Raw genomic sequence first — 19906 nt, forward strand, 5'->3', positions numbered from 1 at the left:
CTAGAAATTCCTGGTTGATTCCGTGGTGTGTGGAACGATTTGTCACCCGGTTACTGCTCGGTGTCGCCGACTCCGCGGTGGTGACAGGATCCTGGATCCTGGAGTGATCATGTGACTGCCACACTTCACCAGCCGACATGCCGCTTGACTGGGCCAGTGAGAACGACGCGCTCATAGAATGACCATGATTTGACCAAAAAAAATTACATACACCATGCTAAAATACAAACATAAATCTTACAAATTTTTGGTTTTGTCTTGGTGAAAAATACTTAAATCATGTTCTGTATTTACTACTAGACATACTTAAGTTTCGCATGTTTAGTAACCTTCAGGACAAAGTTGTTGTTGATGTAGTATCTCAAACTTCAGTGCTTGTCCATTGACTGTATTTCTTGAAAGAACAAATTTTGAATGATCTGTGTGTGATTGTTTTAGAATATCTAAGGAGATTTAAAGATAACTATGCTACAATTGAATAAGTCGTAACAAATATCCGATTTTCACCATCGTGAACTGGCTAGACTTGTGGGTTTTAGCTGCATCAAAAGTTGATATAAGAGGTACAAACACAATAGGATAGAGACATGGTACCGTACCCGGCTACTCTGCATGAAGTTTAACACAAACCCGTATTTTTTTATTTGCTTTAGATGTTGCAACATTTCTCTCCTCTATCAATATGGTTTATTTTCCTTCAAGGCGTGGGAAAACACTCATGGACCAATGAAAATGACGGTCAAGCTTATGATGGCATTCAGATAAAACGACATGTCCGCAGGTCTCTAAGAACAGGAGATTAGATGCGGCTGAAGCCCACGCACCCAGCCAAAGTCAGAGCCTGTGAGCCTGTGTGTAGCACTGCGGCCCGCTCTGTGGCAGTCCCGCCGATGCTGTCCATCCCCAACCAGCTGGAGGGCGCCTACGTGGGCCAGGACGTGTCCCTGGAGTGCCACACCGAGGCCTACCCCACCTCCATCAACTACTGGACCACGGACCGCGGGGACATGATCGTGTCTGGTGAGTGGTCACTCGCTCCTGATGCCCCACATGTCGCAGTGCGGTGCAAGCTGTCTTCACGGCTAACCTACATTTCACACCGGCAAAAAAAAATTAATAGCCGCCAAGAAATATTTTTGTTGAAGTAGCTTTGGCTTCCTGGTTGTAGCCGTGTTCTTGGCAAATAATTCACCGACGTTTCGGTCAACCATCATCAGTAGGTAACTGCTTCCTGATGACGACTGCAATGTCGGCCTCACGTGCGACCTCGCTTCGGACCGGCTGTCGCTCGGCTGCGCAGGGGCCGCGCTGCAACCCGCCACGCAGCCGGGCGGCGCGGGTCGCCCGCCGCGCAGGGGGATTGAATTAGCGCGCGCGTGACCAATTAGCTAAAACGCGGAATTACGTGACACGCCACGGGCTGGAGCGGGGAGGGGGGGGGGGAGACCTGATCGTTTGTTTCACGGGAGCACGAGGCGAGCGAAGAGCTCACTTATTCACGGACCCCGAGCGGAACTACGCAGTCCGTGAACTCAGCGGGGATCTGGTCACAGCGTGTCTGTGCCTGTCCGTGTTGTGAAGTCACACTTCCTTAGGCGCGTTATGAGAAATGGACAGAGTGAGTTATTACGATGCGCGCGCACCATGGAAGGAAATATTCACAGGATGAAAAAAAAAATGGTACGCACAAATATAAACTGTATATGTGTTTTTAAATGGTATACTTTAGTTATTGCTATTGAATAGTAATCCGCATCATTAAAAACAATTATTTACTGTCAATATTAGTGATAGAAATTTTGTTCTGAAATTTTCAGGTGTATTTATTTAAGTAATGTTATGTTCCCGTACGTATAATATGTATAATTTATTTTACTAATTAAAATTTGTTTCGATTACTTTAATAAATCCGATAGTTAATTTATAAATGTTATTATTTTAATATTGAATATTGAGTATTTATTTAAAAAAATTTAATTGTGTGAATTTATACTTTGCTAATCGTATTTGTAATATCACTGCAGTCCTTTTGTATGTATATTAATTATTTGCATTGAAAATTATAGTTTTTTTATTACTCCAAGTAAGTATAACTTCTAACGTGTGTACATAAGTATATGCGCCCTTATTATTTGTAATGAAACTTGAAAAATGGTTGCACTTCACAGCGAGCGTGTTTGGGCTCGTGAATCACGCTCTCGTGGTCTCGTGACTGCCTCGCATCCTTAGGGCTTTACGTTCGTTCCCGGCAGCAAGGGAGTCCTCCGTCGCCGGTCCTTACAGACGTCGAACAGCTTATAAGCATATGCAGCTCCACTTTAATATCTCGCCTTACCGCAAGGGCTGGTCAGTGATGACTCCAAGTCGTGGGCGAACACTCTCTTAAACTTCCAAAATTGTAATTAAATAATGAGTCGATGACTAGAGATGACTTTTTTATCACCGGAAAATTTGACTGCAAAGCTTCATAAAGTTTGCAAAATGTGTTACCTTACTGATTCTTTCAGGGAAAAGAAGCTCATGTGGCGGTTGACTGGGCCAATAAGAACATAGCTTCTGCATTAGATGCCCTTGGTTCGCCTTTATTCCACCCAGAATAACAAGAAGAAGTTACAGTGTTTTGTAGACTCTCCTTACACATTTCATGTTCGTAGGGCCGTGTATTTTTTTTCGCGAAAGGATTTCTAGAACAGCTGTGTGTTTAAACTGTGTAGCATTGTCTGTGTTTCGTGGTTGGCAAAAGTTGGTAAAAGTATACTGCCAGCACACCAATAATAGCCGTGCTTGCTGAATGGCCCAGCCAAACAATGCAATGGCTTCTCTCCAGGGACATACCTTATGAATGACCAGATTTTTTTCGTGTAAAATACATGGTCCGACATGTCTATGATAGACCATCGCCTCTGGCAACGAAAATGTTGGCTATGCACAGCGCCCAGAACGCGAGCCCGACTATCACCAACTAACAGTTTGATGGTGTAATCATTCGACCTCTGAAGCCTCAGCCCAGTGGTTTGACACCGTGCATAATTTTCGCCATGTGATTTCGATCAGTTTATGGACACAGACAAAAACCATCCCTTGGCACTAGCTGGAGCCCTGTGTCCCACATTCCCACCACGGACGAGACGAATACTCCCTCCTCGCCATAAATGTCTAACTTTATTATTTTTTTATTTTCTCGTGCGATGGAGGGTGGTCCAATCACATCACGACCATAAACACGCCTGTCGTAAAAAAATATATAATACGTGTCTTAATGGCTGCGGGCGGAATTAACGACGGAGAGACAGCAAGACGGGAACTCGACAACTCGGAGTTGGAGCGGCGGTCTGCAGTGGATCTAAGAAGGCGAGCCAGTGGCGGATCCAGGGTAGCAGTCAGGAGAAGATGGCGACCGAAGCATCGACCGCAACGTCCGTGAATCCTCGCCGTCCACGAGCTGAGTAGTCTCGGACAATGGCGACGAGGTCTGCCTGCCTCGCTGAAGGTCGGCGCCTGTCTTCGGGCCTGGCTCCTCGTTAAGGGGCTCGCCTCGTCAGGGGCGTATGTGTGTTAGTAAGCGCAACCCTCAATGGTATTTCTAGCGCGGTATAGCCTCTAAGCGCAAAGCCCTGAACTGGCACGCTGTCTTCTCGTCATCACAGGATAACTGTGAGGTTTGAGCGGTGACCGTAACATTAAATGTCCTAGAAATGAAGATAAAGGTGAGATGCAAGTCCCTTAAATGCTCTAAAGAATCTGTACCGGTTGTTTCACGCCTAAATATTACTCTGAAAACGTGCGTTTCAGCCAATTTAACTCTTCAAAAAAAATTGGTGCGTGTACTTATGAACGCGCGTGAGAAGTTATACCTCTTTGGCATCATTTAGAAAATAGTTTTTAATTGCATGCAAATAATTAATTACAATAAATTAATAAACGGGCTGGAAAAAATTAGTCAACACAGTCAATAAAGTTCAGTTTAAATTTGAAAATTTAAAAAAATAAAATTTAGAGAATAATAAATATATATATGACATAATTTGTACTAAATATTATTTGATTCTTAATTTTAAATATTTATTATTGATTATTTAATATTTTAAAAGAAAATAAATAAATATATTAATAAACTCAAAAATTTAATTTAAGTTTAGTCATTTTTTTTAAATATTTATTATTTTCTTAATTTAATATTCACTTTTCATTTTTATCAAAAAGTTTTCATTAAATTTGTTCATTTATTTTATAAATATTATTTATTTATTCAATTTAATAATAAATATTAATATTTTAATTTGATGTTAGATTTTAATTTTTATCAGAATTATTTTATTAAATGTTTTATTAAATTTATTTCTTTATTTTGTAAATTTTAAATAACCAATAATAAATATTTAAGATTAATAATTTAATAATATTAAGTAATAAATATATTAAATAATAATATTTTAATTTATATAAATAAATAATACATACGGATAGTTAATCTCAATTATATTGGAGCACTTGAAAAAGTATAAAGGCACAATTTTTTTTACTAGTTATTACGAATAGTAAATAATATTAATTTAGATCACTACTGAATATAATTTATTAGCACATATATATATATATATAATTCGCACTTGTATGAAACTAAAACACGTGTTGTGAGTGTAGAAAAGAGAGTAATCTATTCAGTGGCGCGAGGGGGCAGCCGCACAGGTGCTGGTGGTGAGGCGTGGTGTGTTCCGGCAGGAGAGAAGTACGAGTGAGGCGTGGTGTGTTCCGGCAGGAGAGAAGTACGAGTGAGGCGCGGTGTGTTCCGGCAGGAGAGAAGTACGAGTGAGGCGCGGTGTGTTCCGGCAGGAGAGAAGTACGAGTGAGGCGCGGTGTGTTCCGGCAGGAGAGAAGTACGAGTGAGGCGCGGTGTGTTCCGGCAGGAGAGAAGTACGAGTGAGGCGCGGTGTGTTCCGGCAGGAGAGAAGTACGAGTGAGGCGCGGTGTGTTCCGGCAGGAGAGAAGTACGAGTGAGGCGCGGTGTGTTCCGGCAGGAGAGAAGTACGAGTGAGGCGCGGTGTGTTCCGGCAGGAGAGAAGTACGAGTGAGGCGCGGTGTGTTCCGGCAGGAGAGAAGTACGAGTGAGGCGCGGTGTGTTCCGGCAGGAGAGAAGTACGAGTGAGGCGCGGTGTGTTCCGGCAGGAGAGAAGTACGAGTGAGGCGCGGTGTGTTCCGGCAGGAGAGAAGTACGAGTGAGGCGTGGTGTGTTCCGGCAGGAGAGAAGTACGAGTGAGGCGCGGTGTGTTCCGGCAGGAGAGAAGTACGAGTGAGGCGCGGTGTGTTCCGGCAGGAGAGAAGTACGAGTGAGGCGCGGTGTGTTCCGGCAGGAGAGAAGTACGAGTGAGGCGCGGTGTGTTCCGGCAGGAGAGAAGTACGAGTGAGGCGCGGTGTGTTCCGGCAGGAGAGAAGTACGAGTGAGGCGCGGTGTGTTCCGGCAGGAGAGAAGTACGAGTGAGGCGCGGTGTGTTCCGGCAGGAGAGAAGTACGAGTGAGGCGCGGTGTGTTCAGGCAGGAGAGAAGTACGAGTGAGGCGCGGTGTGTTCCGGCAGGAGAGAAGTACGAATGAGGCGCGGTGTGTTCCGGCAGGAGAGAAGTACGAGTGAGGCGCGGTGTGTTCCGGCAGGAGAGAAGTACGAGTGAGGCGCGGTGTGTTCCGGCAGGAGAGAAGTACGAGTGAGGCGCGGTGTGTTCCGGCAGGAGAGAAGTACGAGTGAGGCGCGGTGTGTTCCGGCAGGAGAGAAGTACGAGTGAGGCGTGGTGTGTTCCGGCAGGAGAGAAGTACGAGTGAGGCGTGGTGTGTTCCGGCAGGAGAGAAGTACGAGTGAGGCGTGGTGTGTTCCGGCAGGAGAGAAGTACGAGTGAGGCGTGGTGTGTTCCGGCAGGAGAGAAGTACGAGTGAGGCGCGGTGTGTTCCGGCAGGAGAGAAGTACGAGTGAGGCGGGGTGTGTTCCGGCAGGAGAGAAGTACGAGTGAGGCGCGGTGTGTTCCGGCAGGAGAGAAGTACGAGTGAGGCGCGGTGTGTTCCGGCAGGAAAGAAGTACGAGTGAGGCGCGGTGTGTTCCGGCAGGAGAGAAGTACGAGTGAGGCGCGGTGTGTTCCGGCAGGAGAGAAGTACGAGTGAGGCGCGGTGTGTTCCGGCAGGAGAGAAGTACGAGTGAGGCGCGGTGTGTTCCGGCAGGAGAGAAGTACGAGTGAGGCGCGGTGTGTTCCGGCAGGAGAGAAGTACGAGTGAGGCGCGGTGTGTTCCGGCAGGAGAGAAGTACGAGTGAGGCGCGGTGTGTTCAGGCAGGAGAGAAGTACGAGTGAGGCGTGGTGTGTTCCGGCAGGAGAGAAGTACGAGTGAGGCGCGGTGTGTTCCGGCAGGAGAGAAGTACGAGTGAGGCGCGGTGTGTTCCGGCAGGAGAGAAGTACGAGTGAGGTGCGGTGTGTTCCGGCAGGAGAGAAGTACGAGTGAGGCGCGGTGTGTTCCGGCAGGAGAGAAGTACGAGTGAGGCGCGGTGTGTTCCGGCAGGAGAGAAGTACGAGTGAGGCGCGGTGTGTTCCGGCAGGAGAGAAGTACGAGTGAGGCGCGGTGTGTTCCGGCAGGAGAGAAGTACGAGTGAGGCGCGGTGTGTTCCGGCAGGAGAGAAGTACGAGTGAGGCGCGGTGTGTTCCGGCAGGAGAGAAGTACGAGTGAGGCGCGGTGTGTTCCGGCAGGAGAGAAGTACGAGTGAGGCGCGGTGTGTTCCGGCAGGAGAGAAGTACGAGTGAGGCGCGGTGTGTTCCTGCAGGAGAGAAGTACGAGTGAGACGCGGTGTGTTCCGGCAGGAGAGAAGTACGAGTGAGGCGCGGTGTGTTCCGGCAGGAGAGAAGTACGAGTGAGGCGCGGTGTGTTCCGGCAGGAGAGAAGTACGAGTGAGGCGCGGTGTGTTCCGGCAGGAGAGAAGTACGAGTGAGGCGCGGTGTGTTCCGGCAGGAGAGAAGTACGAGTGAGGCGCGGTGTGTTCAGGCAGGAGAGAAGTACGAGTGAGGCGCGGTGTGTTCCGGCAGGAGAGAAGTACGAGTGAGGCGCGGTGTGTTCCGGCAGGAGAGAAGTACGAGTGAGGCGTGGTGTGTTCCGGCAGGAGAGAAGTACGAGTGAGGCGCGGTGTGTTCCGGCAGGAGAGAAGTACGAGTGAGGCGCGGTGTGTTCCGGCAGGAGAGAAGTCCGGCAGGAGAGAAGTACGAGTGAGGCGTGGTGTGTTCCGGCAGGAGAGAAGTACGAGTGAGGCGTGGTGTGTTCCGGCAGGAGAGAAGTACGAGTGAGGCGTGGTGTGTTCCGGCAGGAGAGAAGTACGAGTGAGGCGCGGTGTGTTCCGGCAGGAGAGAAGTACGAGTGAGGCGTGGTGTGTTCCGGCAGGAGAGAAGTACGAGTGAGGCGCGGTGTGTTCCGGCAGGAGAGAAGTACGAGTGAGGCGTGGTGTGTTCCGGCAGGAGAGAAGTACGAGTGAGGCGCGGTGTGTTCCGGCAGGAGAGAAGTACGAGTGAGGCGCGGTGTGTTCCGGCAGGAGAGAAGTATGAGTGAGGCGTGGTGTGTTCCGGCAGGAGAGAAGTACGAGTGAGGCGTGGTGTGTTCCGGCAGGAGAGAAGTACGAGTGAGGCGTGGTGTGTTCCGGCAGGAGAGAAGTACGAGTGAGGCGTGGTGTTTTCCGGCAGGAGAGAAGTACGAGTGAGGCGCGGTGTGTTCCGGCAGGAGAGAAGTACGAGTGAGGCGTGGTGTGTTCCGGCAGGAGAGAAGTACGAGTGAGGCGTGGTGTGTTCCGGCAGGAGAGAAGTACGAGTGAGGCGTGGTGTGTTCCGGCAGGAGAGAAGTACGAGTGAGGCGTGGTGTGTTCCGGCAGGAGAGAAGTACGAGTGAGGCGTGGTGTGTTCCGGCAGGAGAGAAGTACGAGTGAGGCGTGGTGTGTTCCGGCAGGAGAGAAGTACGAGTGAGGCGCGGTGTGTTCCGGCAGGAGAGAAGTACGAGTGAGGCGCGGTGTGTTCCGGCAGGAGAGAAGTACGAGTGAGGCGTGGTGTGTTCCGGCAGGAGAGAAGTACGAGTGAGGCGCGGTGTGTTCCGGCAGGAGAGAAGTACGAGTGAGGCGTGGTGTGTTCCGGCAGGAGAGAAGTACGAGTCGGTGGTGATGGACAACGGCTACACCAAGTACATGATGCTGAAGATACGCAGCGCGGGCAAGGCGGACTTCGGCTCGTACCGCTGCGTCGCCAAGAACTCTCTGGGCGAGACGGATGGCGTCATCAAGCTGGACGGTTGGTAACACTGCCTTATACCTCCACCCTCCTGCCGGGGTCGGCGAGACGAGATGAGCGCGCGCGAACGAGTTCCATTTCCAGCGCAGCGCGGAAAAGACGTTACTGAAACGAGCGTCAGAACTCTTATTTTCAGGAGACGGTTAAACTGGTTTTCGTTTGGCTGTGTTTTGTCTGTGAAACCTTTCAATTGGGTTAACTTGCCGGGATTTTACCGAAGAAATATTAAAATTTTAATTAAAGATAATTTTTTTTATCAAACATTACGGTTAAAAAATAATTCACCTGTAAATTGCACGGAGAGCTTGTATTTTGATGCGTTTGTAATCGCAAGAAACTTTTTATGTTTAATAGTTTATTTTTTTTTGTTTGTAGCGTTGGTAAGAACTGCGTGTTTTCAATAACTGTGGTCCGGTGTTCGATTCCCGCCGGCATCCAGCCAGAGCCTTGTTCCGCTAGCGGCAAACATAGCGGACGTTTCCTCAGAGTCGAGGGTTCTATCGTCTCCATCGTCTCTTGTGACATGGATGTCGGACAGACGTAGGGAGTTCAATTCATTATCTCTCTCTCTCTCTCTCTCTCTCTCTCTCTCATTTCCAGCATTCTTATTCACATATCATATGCGTGATAGCCCTGTCATGGCGCATGAAGCGATGTTACTTATTTATTGATTGGACATCCAATAAGAGCTTAGGACGAAAACATATAGAAAGTATTAACTTTTTCGATGATGTTTTTTTAAGACAAGTAATTTTGTTAACAGTGCACAATGAAATTTGTTATTACACATTTAAACGAATTAAATAAAACAATATCAATGTAAGTCTTTCGCGTGCGTATTATTGTTTTCAGAAATACCTGCACCATCCACCACTACGGCAGTCATTAGCGTGACGCTACCAACCAACGCGAGGAAAAAAGGTAAGCATTTGTTTCCAGGGAGGTACGTTACATGCAGCTTAAGATCTTTGGAACAAACTACCACGCAAAAAATCACGGACGCCAGCTCGTCCGTTTCTTCCTAATTGCTGAAAAACTTCTCTTAGATTTCTAATGGATTTATAGGATGTTTCCATAATTCATTACTTCTCGATTTATCTCTTAGCAACGCTAAGAACTATTGTTATCACTTTCTCCCTTGTTGTGCTGCAATTCTTTTTGTCTGGCATTTTTTCGCTTATCGTTTATTTTATGATTGGCTGGTTACACGAAAACATATATTTCGAATGTCTTGGCACGAAAAATACCACTAATGGTATATTTTAAAAATACTAAATTTGTCAACTGAAAGCTTCCTTCAAATTTAATTATGTTATATAATGACAGAATAGCATTAAGTTGGTTTGAATGTACTAATATAGTCACGGTATGCACTGTCCCTAATAAACGTCTTCTACTGGTATTCGTACAAAAATATATAGTTCTAGTATCTCAAGCTCAAAAGCAAACGCAAAGGAAATTTTAAACTACCGCTGGCGACTTTAACGAAGTAAGAAAGAAACCTTTTTTATGGAATGATTTATTAAATTGCCTCTCATAATAAGTCCAAAATTTTATTTTGTTATTTTTATGAATATTGTTGTTTCCATCTTTGTGAGCTGTTATTTCCACTATGAGATACTTAATAATATAGTAAAAAACAGTTCAATGCTGCGTATCAAGGTATATATGTTTACAATTTGCATACAAAATAAAGTTTAAAAAACTCATAGAAAGCACTAACAACTATAAGAAATATTTCTTGTTTTGATAACTTTCTTTAAAGGAAAACATTAATTCATCCAAATGATTTTTTTTTCATAATAACCCGTGCTAATGAAAACAGTCCAATTACCTACTTGAGTTACCTACTGTGAAAGGTCTCTGAGTAAATAAATATTCAGTTCAGTTTTCATTGTTGCCAATCTTTGAAATACATTCAAATTGGTCGATTGTATTTAATTACTTGGAGTGTGGACACGCCTTAACACACTGGGCGTGGGGCCGCAGTGGTAACACACTGCACTCTCAACCTAGAGGACTGGATGTCTGTTTCCTGTGGTACACTGTTAGAAATTACAGTAGGCCTAACTTACGGACGTTTCAACGAAGAATTTAATTCTTCGTTGAAAAGTTCGTAAATTTACTGTAATTTCTAACAGTGTAATATATACGCACCAAACGTTAACAACATCCAATTTTTGTAGCTTTTACTATCGACTTATTCGAGAGAAATATTTTTATTTAATGCAATTTCATGGACATACACCATTGCAGTTATGCACTCGCTGTTCTTCATGGGAAAAATTCAAGAACGCAAATTAATAAAAAAAAATAAAAAAACACAAGCCCACATAGGATAAGCCAAAACACAGAGATGTGCATAAACAAGTATTATGGACCACACAACCACGACAGCACAGAATAACACATTCAAACTGAAATATCAAACAACACAAGAATTCCGTGGGAGGAATTTAGTCATGAAAAAAAAATAACAACACAGATGAACACAGTGGGCTAACAAAAACGAGACAGTAAAAGCAGGCAAACAAAAAAACCTATTCGTGCCTAATTACGGGAACAGACGCCAGTTCCCGAAACGTTTTGTCATAGGATGACTTACCGTGTTTGTCAACGTTTCCGTCGTGTTTTCCATTATATGTGTTCAGATCAATCCTTTGGGTTCATCTGTTTGACATCAGCTGATTTTTGGGCTTGTTTTCCCGGGGATTCGTGTTTTCGTTTTTTATTTCTTGATTTGCGTTCTTGAAATTTTTTTCCCTTGACAAGCAGTGCGAAAAATTCAATGGCGTATGTCCCATAAATTGTGCTGAACCAGAGTTCCCCATGCCATGAATAGGGGCATGCATATTTCGCGAAAAGATTCCGAGACTAGCTGAAATTTAAAACACTGTAGCATCGTCTGTGTTTAGTGATTGGGTGAGTTTCTTTCAGGTGCATGTCTGCTGTTAGAACACCAATCACAGTAATTCAGTTCGGAAGGTAAACGCGTCCTGAGTGGCTCGGTCAAAATAAGGCAATGACTTCTCTCGCAGACGACCGCCAATCACAAGGAAGAAACACCTGATGTGGATATACATTGTTGCAGTCTAATAGGTATTCAGTTGTTTTTTTTTTCGCGCAAAATTCCTGCCCCTAGCCATGGACCATGTAAAGAACGCGAGGTGACGGGGAGACGTGAGCCGGCGCGGTGTGCGCAGGTCGCGGTCGCAGCCAGCAGCGCCAGAAGCCCGGCGGCAACACCAGCAGGGACCACGAGGACGGCTGGAGGAACCACGGTACCAACCCGCCTCGGCCCCTGAGCCACCCGCTCCCAGCCAGCCAACTAAACACCTTCAGTTCGCAGCGCGCCTCCCCGAACCAGTCTGTGAAGTCTGGGTTGTCTGTCAAGTCGGTTTACGGACGATAATTTTACGTGATAACGACATAAGAAAACATTGATGAAAAATTGTATACGTACTTTTTTTAATTTTCAAATATTATTTACAGTTTTTTTTTGCAAATTTAATTTAAATAATTTGTTTAAATATAATCACGAACAATAAGTTAAAAAGCCCGCCTTAACCTGTTTGATATTATAGAAGATTTTCTCGCACGGTGGTTGGCCGGTTCTTGCACGCCCGGTTCAGGCGGATCGTGACAATTTTTCGTGCGTGCAGCCGGCGTTCATCGATTTATAAGACGTTATCAGGTCAAAAAAACCTTCAAATTTAGCAGAGTCAAAAAAAAAATCCAAGTACTTACCTATTAAGGAAGTGGCTGTAAGAACTATCAAGTAAAAGAAAAGAAAGGGTAAACTTGGATTGATTCTCACAAAAATTACGTTAAAATATTATGCAAACTTTACATTAACATACAATTATTTTAAGATGACGCAATATATTGTAAATCGTTTCACCTTTAAGAAAATATGTAATAACTAGGATTTCTGTAAATATGCAAGCACAAGCTTGAAACCTCTTACATTAAAGAACGTAAATTGCAACAATTTTTTAAAATAAAATATATTTTATAAGCCCGGGCTCCTTTGCTTTGAATTAACCACAACATCTCGAGTCCGAGGCCTTGTGGGCGGGGCAGGGCGGTGCATGTGACGCACTCTCTCTCGCGGAAACTGTGAGTTCCTCAGAGTCCGTCCGCCGTCCGTGTGTCCGGACACAGAGGTCGCCAGGCGACACGCACGCAGCGCCGATGAAGTGGATGGGTGAGGGAGGGAACTGCACAGTCGGGTGGCAACGTCCGCCACGTACCCCGCCTGCGTGCTCCGTCCTGATTGGTGCTGGGGAGCGTGACGTCACCGGCGGCTCTCTGGCGGCGCTCACGTGAGAGACAGCCCCGGTGCCAACACGATGCAGAACGGCGAAACCTACATTCGCATAAAAAAATATATACTACATGAGCTGAGATAAAAGTTAAACAACAGAAAATTGTCACATCTGCTTATAGTAAGAAATAAAAAAAAAGTCTTCTATAAAAAAAATACGTTAGTGATTTGAAATATTTTGTGGTTCAAACATTTGCGTCCAAAACTGGATTTTCGTGGATGAGACAAACTAATAGGACACGTTCTTTGAATGTTCTCTCCATGTGGAATATAAATTTAAGATTTTTTTTGTACATACGTCACTGGTGGTTACACTGTATGTCATAAGAAACCTCAATAACTGACAAAAAATATATATACATAAATGTATACACAAATACAAGCCAAAATATAAATAATAAAAACAACATAGCAGAGAAAATTGCGGTGAAGAAATAAGTCAAAAATGACTACAGCACAGACGGACACAGTGAGCTAGCAACGACGAGACAGTAGCAACAAGAACATAAAATAAAACCTTTGAGAATACAGCGACCAACAGAACCCAGCGATGACGCAGTACGGGAACAGTTATCTCTTCCCGAAACATAGCAACTGTTGTCTTAGCAAGCCTGCGTCTTTTCCTTTGGCTAGTAGCGAAAGGAAAAGACGTCCCTTCAGACCGAGAGAAATACTGGTGGATAGCTGGCTAGACTATTTGTTCAGAAAGCACAGTACCTTATTTTATTTTGTGTAATGTGTAGGGACCGGAAAAATTCGCGGATACAATGACCTCTAGGATAGCCTAATTATCCTCTGCACTTCTCAAGTAAACACCCGTGTTCATTGGGTACTAAATTGTGAGGCGTCTCCACTGGGTAGCTTGTGATTCGACGCTTCTTTGGTCGATAGTCTCTCATTGGCCCAGAGAGATCCAGTTAAACCGCGAGCCAATAGCAGAACCAGCAAAATTGTACACATGTTTGAATTTCAGCTTATCACGAAATGAATCCGCGAATTTTTCCGGTCTCTAGTAATGTGTCACGAGACAGACTATAGTTAGGGACAGGAAAAAGTAGCGGGTTCAATGACCTGCAGGATGAACTCCATAGTTCTACTTACACTCGGTCAAATGTCACCCACTCATTGGCTGCTGTCTTGTGAGGCGTCCCAACGTAGCAGCCTCTGATTCGATACAGCTTTGGTCGGGTGTCATAGGCGTGCGCACGGTAGGTGCCACAGGTGCCTTAGCACCACCATTAGGGTTAAAGTTATTTTATTTTTTACAAGCAGAAATAATACATACTTACAAAAATCCGTTTTATTTCCAAAAAAATATGTTTTCCAATCGTGTCGAGTTACAGCTCATAACACTATAAATTATCAATCGAACCAACTATACGCACGGAAACAAGCCAGTTGCAATTACTTGTGTTGTACACGCGGGCCGCGGCTACGAAACTTCTGAAATGTAAATACTTCTCATAGTTCTCCTCGAATTACACAGAATGCGCGCTCGGTGTCCACTGTTCACTCCACTCGGCAGGCGCACGGAATAATAGCCGCCGTCCGCCAGGGTTTATTTAAAAAAAGAGAGAGAGTTTAGTTAGTTAAAAGGATAGGCTTACTTGATGACTTATATGCAGTCACCGACAAAACATTTTTGTTGTATTCCAAAAGTTTAAACTTTTGCCCACTCTTATTTGTGTATTTTTATTATTTTAATATTTTACATATTTTAGGTATGTTACAAAAACTCCCTTGATTTGTTGATTTTAAAACTTAACATTTGAGAATGTTTTTTCTAGCATTTATTTGGCGTCTTCAGAAAACGTGTAAGTACGGTTTTTCAAAGCCATCAGCATGAATTCCGTGCAAACAATTTGTGCAATTTACTTTATGGCTAAACAAAGCTTAAATCTGTAAATAGTTTAGTAGTTTTCCTGATGATTATAACGTTCAAAGCCATAATTTGTCATAAAAAATGTTAAAATTTTTACATCTGTGTATTTAATGTTTTTGTTCGGAAACACCTTAAATAGCACCATTTTGCGCTTTCAAATCCAAATTTTTTCGGGGGAGGACCCCCGGACCCCCCGCTTTAGGCTCGGGGTCCGTGAATGACAGGGCTGTTGTGTAATCTGACACCACCAATACTGAAGTCCTGCGCACGCCTATGTCGGGTGTTTCTAGAGCTGTAGCAAACCGTATGTATTCGTTACTGAGTAACGGGTGCGGCATCTAGTAACGAGTAACGAAACGTTACACACGAATGCATTTCGTTACTCGCATCTTTCGTATGTTTCACGCATGCACGCGCGTATTCGTTACAAAGAACGATGTTTGTTTATTAATAAAAGTATAATTTGGAAATTCGTCGTCCAAGTCTTTTACTGTTTATTAAAGGTATTGTGTGTGTAGACAAGTTTTAGATTCGAACAGAAACAACGTAAGAAAGTATTTTTTACAAATTATAACTATGTATGTTTTTGTTTTTTATAATCACGTATTTTCACGTTTTATGTTCTTATCTTAAAAGATATATTATAATAAAGCCGCTCTAATGAGAGTTAATTGTTTCTTGGTTAACAAAAGCTGTTAATTATCAAATATTTTTAATTGTTTATATTCGATTTATTTTTATTTACGCGACGTCATACTGTACGCGTACGAAATACGACTCGATTCGATGCTGTTACATAACATAGAATGTGCCATGTCATGCGGTATCAGAAGTAACGAGTAACGATACGAAAGTAACGAGTACTAATTGTTATAGTAACGAATACATACGGGTACACATTTTTTCGTTACTTTTACACCTCTATAAAATATATATTATAATAAAGCCGCTCTAATGAGAGTTAATTGTTTCTTGGTTAACAAAAGCTGTTAATTATCAAATATTTTTAATTGTTTATATTCGATTTATTTTTATTTACGCGACGTCATACTGTACGCGTACGAAATACGACTCGATTCGATGCTGTTACATAACATAGCATGTGCCATGTCATGCGGTATCAGAAGTAACGAGTAACGATACGAAAGTAACGAGTACTAATTGTTATAGTAACGAATACATACGGGTACACATTTTTTCGTTACTTTTACACCTCTAATAGGTGTTTCTCATTGGCCCAGAGTCATCCAGGTGAATTGTGAGCCAATAGCAGAGGCAGCACTGAGGTATAACTATTTGTATTTTAGCTCATCGCGAATTGAATTCGCGAATTTTTCCGGTCTCTAACTATAGTATAGTTTATTATGAAGTGGCATGGCTGATTGTTCACGTGGCTCTGGCCGCGCCTGTTCGCAGACTACGACTCGGACTACACCCTACCATCGCTCGGGCCGCCTCCTGGACAGGCCAACATGGCGGGGCGCGCCTCCCTGCAGCCCGCGTGGCTGCTCGCCAGCGCCTCGTGCGGCCTGCTGCTCAACCACAGCTGATGCCCGAGCGCGCGCTAGTGCTGCGAGCCCGTGGCCTCCGCGCCCGGTCGTACGGCCAGAGACGACCCCGCATCGGTCCGAAGGCCAGTCGGAGACCCGCCGAACACACCACAACGAACCGGCACGGAACACGACCGAAATAAATGAACCTATTTGCTATGAGTGACCGAGCACGGCGATTGTTGTTGACTTGAAATCCTAGTGACTCTAACATATGCCTTTTTTATAAGGAAAGGACGCGTCTGGAAGTTTGTCCAGTCTTATGCTAGCTGATGACAACCATGCAAAAAATTTTCCCTTAATGACTTAAGATTTTTTTTTCATGTTTCTGAAATGCATTGTTGTAAAATTGCATTTGTTTCCACGTCTTATGAGCTCATACCTTTTTACTGTAAGAATGTATCATAGACATATACGACTGCTCGTTGCCTAGAAATGCCTCAGTATACTCGATGTAGTTGTTGATTCTTGTGAGATGGCTTCAGTCCGATGGTAGCAGAATTATTTTTTTCGAGATATTCCGTCCCTTATTCAGGAATCCAGTTGCGTTTCCGGCTGTTTGTCAAACACTTGAAGACATCTGTGAGCACTTGTAGTTTCCCGTTTGTTTAAATTGCCCTGTTGAAAAGAAGACTGCAAATTTTGTTTGTGCTTTGTTCAGATTAAAGTGTTGAGACATAGGTACTCAGCTGTTTGCACTTCTGCAATGTACTTGGCTTGAATCCTTACGGTATCTATAAATTTGTTCCTTAATATTCGTTGAAGAAAAACCTTGAGTTTCTGTTATTTAGTTAAAAGTTGACTTGTGTGTCTGAGTCTCGTGGAGAGATGCCCTCCGCACGCAGTGTCCCGGGACTGAAGAGAGTGACAGTCGAATATGGTTCCTAGACGCAGGTGGTGAAAACTGTGACGTGCTCTGCCGAAGTCAAAGAGGCTCTGGACGCAGCCTCGTCTGTCCAGAGGACGGACAATAACGCCCCAAGACTGGACTGCAGCAGAGGACTCACTGGAATACGGGAGCCTCCAGAAATCATGCCAAACCAAGTCCTGCTTTTTGAAGAGATTTGCTTTAGAGTCAAATGATTTTGTATGTTTTACAAGGAAATTCTTAAAAATCTAGTTGCCAAAATATTTTGTTCAAATGCCACATTTAAAATTTTGTACTTTCTATGGTACGCTGATGTGCGACATTACAAATTGTTTTCTAATACTCCATGTTTATCATAATTTCGGAGACTATAATACTTGCTTGTCCAGATGTACAAGTGTTATATAATACACAGGAATGTGTTCTGGTAGAGTATTTAGAAAAAAGGACTTTGTGGCCGGAGTCGCTAACTACTGCTTAGCTTCTGGGTTAATACCACGTTCGGGAAGAAGATGGTTTGCCAAGCATTTCGGTGTGCCTTGTCGCAGCCATCTCCGCTCTTGAAGGCAACAGCTTCAAGACATGCTTAAACTTCGGGTAATATATCTTTTTATCTCAGACGAGGGCTCAACCCATAAGGCAAGGAGAAGATAGTTTTAGATTAACAAGAAGATATATTTGGTCAACTAGAATGTTTTTGTCACAACAATTTTCTTCGTAAAATTACAGCAGTGCTGTTACCACTCTTGATGGCTAACATGAGCCGTCAAAACGGATTCACGATTATTCGGCAGAAACAATGTTTATTCTTCAGCTTTCGGAATGCAAGCTTGTCAAACTAACCTCAATACTGAGCTTTTCTTTGTTATTTCATTTGGAGCGAGCTGATAAGTGTACCCATAGGCTTGTCTCAACGATTTTAAGACTCGGTGTAACGCTACAGCCTATGCAGAGGGTTTAACTTTGGCACTTAGGGTTCATTTCGTCGCAGCACTCGTGAATCTCCTTCGCTGTGATTACTGGGCCATGGTGCTATACTCCTGCGTCAGTGATGGCCATAAGACCTGATTATGCTCGTCCTAAACAATGGGGAACCATAAAAAATAATTTAAAACTGTTTCCGCAATGCAAACACTACACTTCAGACAATGTTTCGGTTGTCTAACAACATGGCGCAGAGAAAAAACTGAAAGAAAAATCACAGCTTCGCCTGTTTAGCATGTGATCATGCATATGTGACCACCCTCTGCCTGGGATCGATTGGCCGGTGAATGAGCATTGTTTCTGCACACTTGACTAGTCTATTTTAGCCCAAGAGAATGCTGTAAATATTGAACTAGATGATAAGCAAGTTGGCTGACGGGCGCCAGGTGGCGCGAGGCGGGGCTGAGACAGCTACGGAACACACACTTTCTCTCGCGGGAACAAAATGGCGTGTCGGATACTTCGATGTGGACCACAGACTATACATGGATACAGACTGTGCGCACAAGTTGTGCAGTGGGGGTTTGGATCCGTCATGCAACTGCTTATTCACCAAGAGAACTGAGTTCACGCCAGTCCATTCCGAGGTCCGAACAGTTCCATCTGATTGGCCATATCACTCCACACTGTGTTTGGCCCTGCCATCTGATTGGCCATAAAACTCAACGCTATGTTTGGGCCTGCCATCTGATTGGCCATATCACTACATGCTGTGTCTGGGCCTGCCATCTGATTGGCCACATCACTCAACGCTATGTTTGGCCCTGCCATCTGATTGGCCATATCACTCCAGCTGATAGCCGGGCGAATGTAATGGAACTGTGGAGTGGGAGCCAGGGATGTGAACCATACTATAACTATAGCACATGTAGCCTACTATAATTTACAGGTTTGTACAATAGTCTTTGTACTTGAAATTCATTAAAGTACACAAAAATACTATTTTTGTTAAGTGAACAGTTGTCTCCAACCTTTTATAATTTATATATGTGCATCTTACCACAAAAATATATAAACTTTCATACATAAATTAATGTTTTTTTATAACCATGTAAACACAAAAACACGTTTTCACAATTAACATAAAGTTTATTTTTAAATATATATTTTGAAATTTACAGTTTCCATTTTGAATTTTCGAACATTAGTTTTGCTAAAATGACTATTATTCTGTTAGCATATGGTTTGCATAGCATTCACATTTTAAATCCATATTTTGTTTAATTCAGAAAATTGATCACATTTTCTTCTTAAAATAAAATAAATAAACATATTTGCTAGAAATAAAGTTCAAAGTAAAGAAAACAGTCGAATAAATAATGTGTTATACATTTGAATTTCCAGTGTTTTTTTTTCAACCTTTACACAAGAATAATTTGTTTGTATATTATTTGTAGAGTAATTTTGTACAAATTACTTTATTTCTTAGCAACATGTTGAATTTTTAAACTTTTGAGGTTGCCATCCCTGGCGGGCACCCGCCGAGTCAAGCTCCGTGTACGCATGCGCAGTAGCGCTGCTCTGCTCCGTGTGCGCATGCGCCATAGCCCTGCTTAGCTCCGTCTCGTGGCCAGCTGTTGTAACGGACATGACGCCACACCAGTCGCCTCGTTCAGCCGCTCTGTATCGACATAGCATTATTTTTAACTATAATAAATTATATGCTTCATAAATATTGTGTTTCAATCCCCTACCCCTGTATATATATTCTATTCCGTGGACAAGTCGATTATTGTTGGTTTGTTTTTTTACAGATTCATGTGAGGCATTAAGCTGTCATTCAACACAAACTATTAAAGTTAATTTGGTTAAAAAAAACCGACTTGCCTACTATTCGCCATTTTTTTTTTCTCAAAAATAATGGAAGAGTGTTAATTTGTCAAATTAAAAAGGTTCATGAAGTTTCAGTTACAAAAGTAGCCTACACTCGCCGTGAGCTAGACTATTGCTACACTCTTCATTAAAAACTACGAAGACAGTTGTAGTTCACAGAAATTTGTCTT

General features: G+C 43.7%; 1 protein-coding gene across 1 annotated transcript in view; it reads left to right on the plus strand.

Moving 5' to 3' along the window:
• LOC134543217 (lachesin-like) overlaps positions 1 to 19576 on the plus strand; it is a 62064-nt gene extending 42488 nt beyond the window's left edge. Inside the window, exons 7-11 of the mRNA XM_063388119.1 lie at positions 883 to 1020; positions 8143 to 8292; positions 9145 to 9213; positions 11496 to 11573; positions 15918 to 19576. Coding sequence (XP_063244189.1) covers positions 883 to 1020; positions 8143 to 8292; positions 9145 to 9213; positions 11496 to 11573; positions 15918 to 16051 — 569 coding nt within the window. The 3' untranslated portion in view covers positions 16052 to 19576. The remainder of the gene's footprint in view (positions 1 to 882; positions 1021 to 8142; positions 8293 to 9144; positions 9214 to 11495; positions 11574 to 15917) is intronic.
• Positions 19577 to 19906: the final 330 nt, after the last annotated feature.

This window comes from Bacillus rossius (genome assembly GCF_032445375.1).
Source record: "Bacillus rossius redtenbacheri isolate Brsri chromosome 9 unlocalized genomic scaffold, Brsri_v3 Brsri_v3_scf9_2, whole genome shotgun sequence".
NCBI lineage: Eukaryota > Metazoa > Arthropoda > Insecta > Phasmatodea > Bacillidae > Bacillus > Bacillus rossius.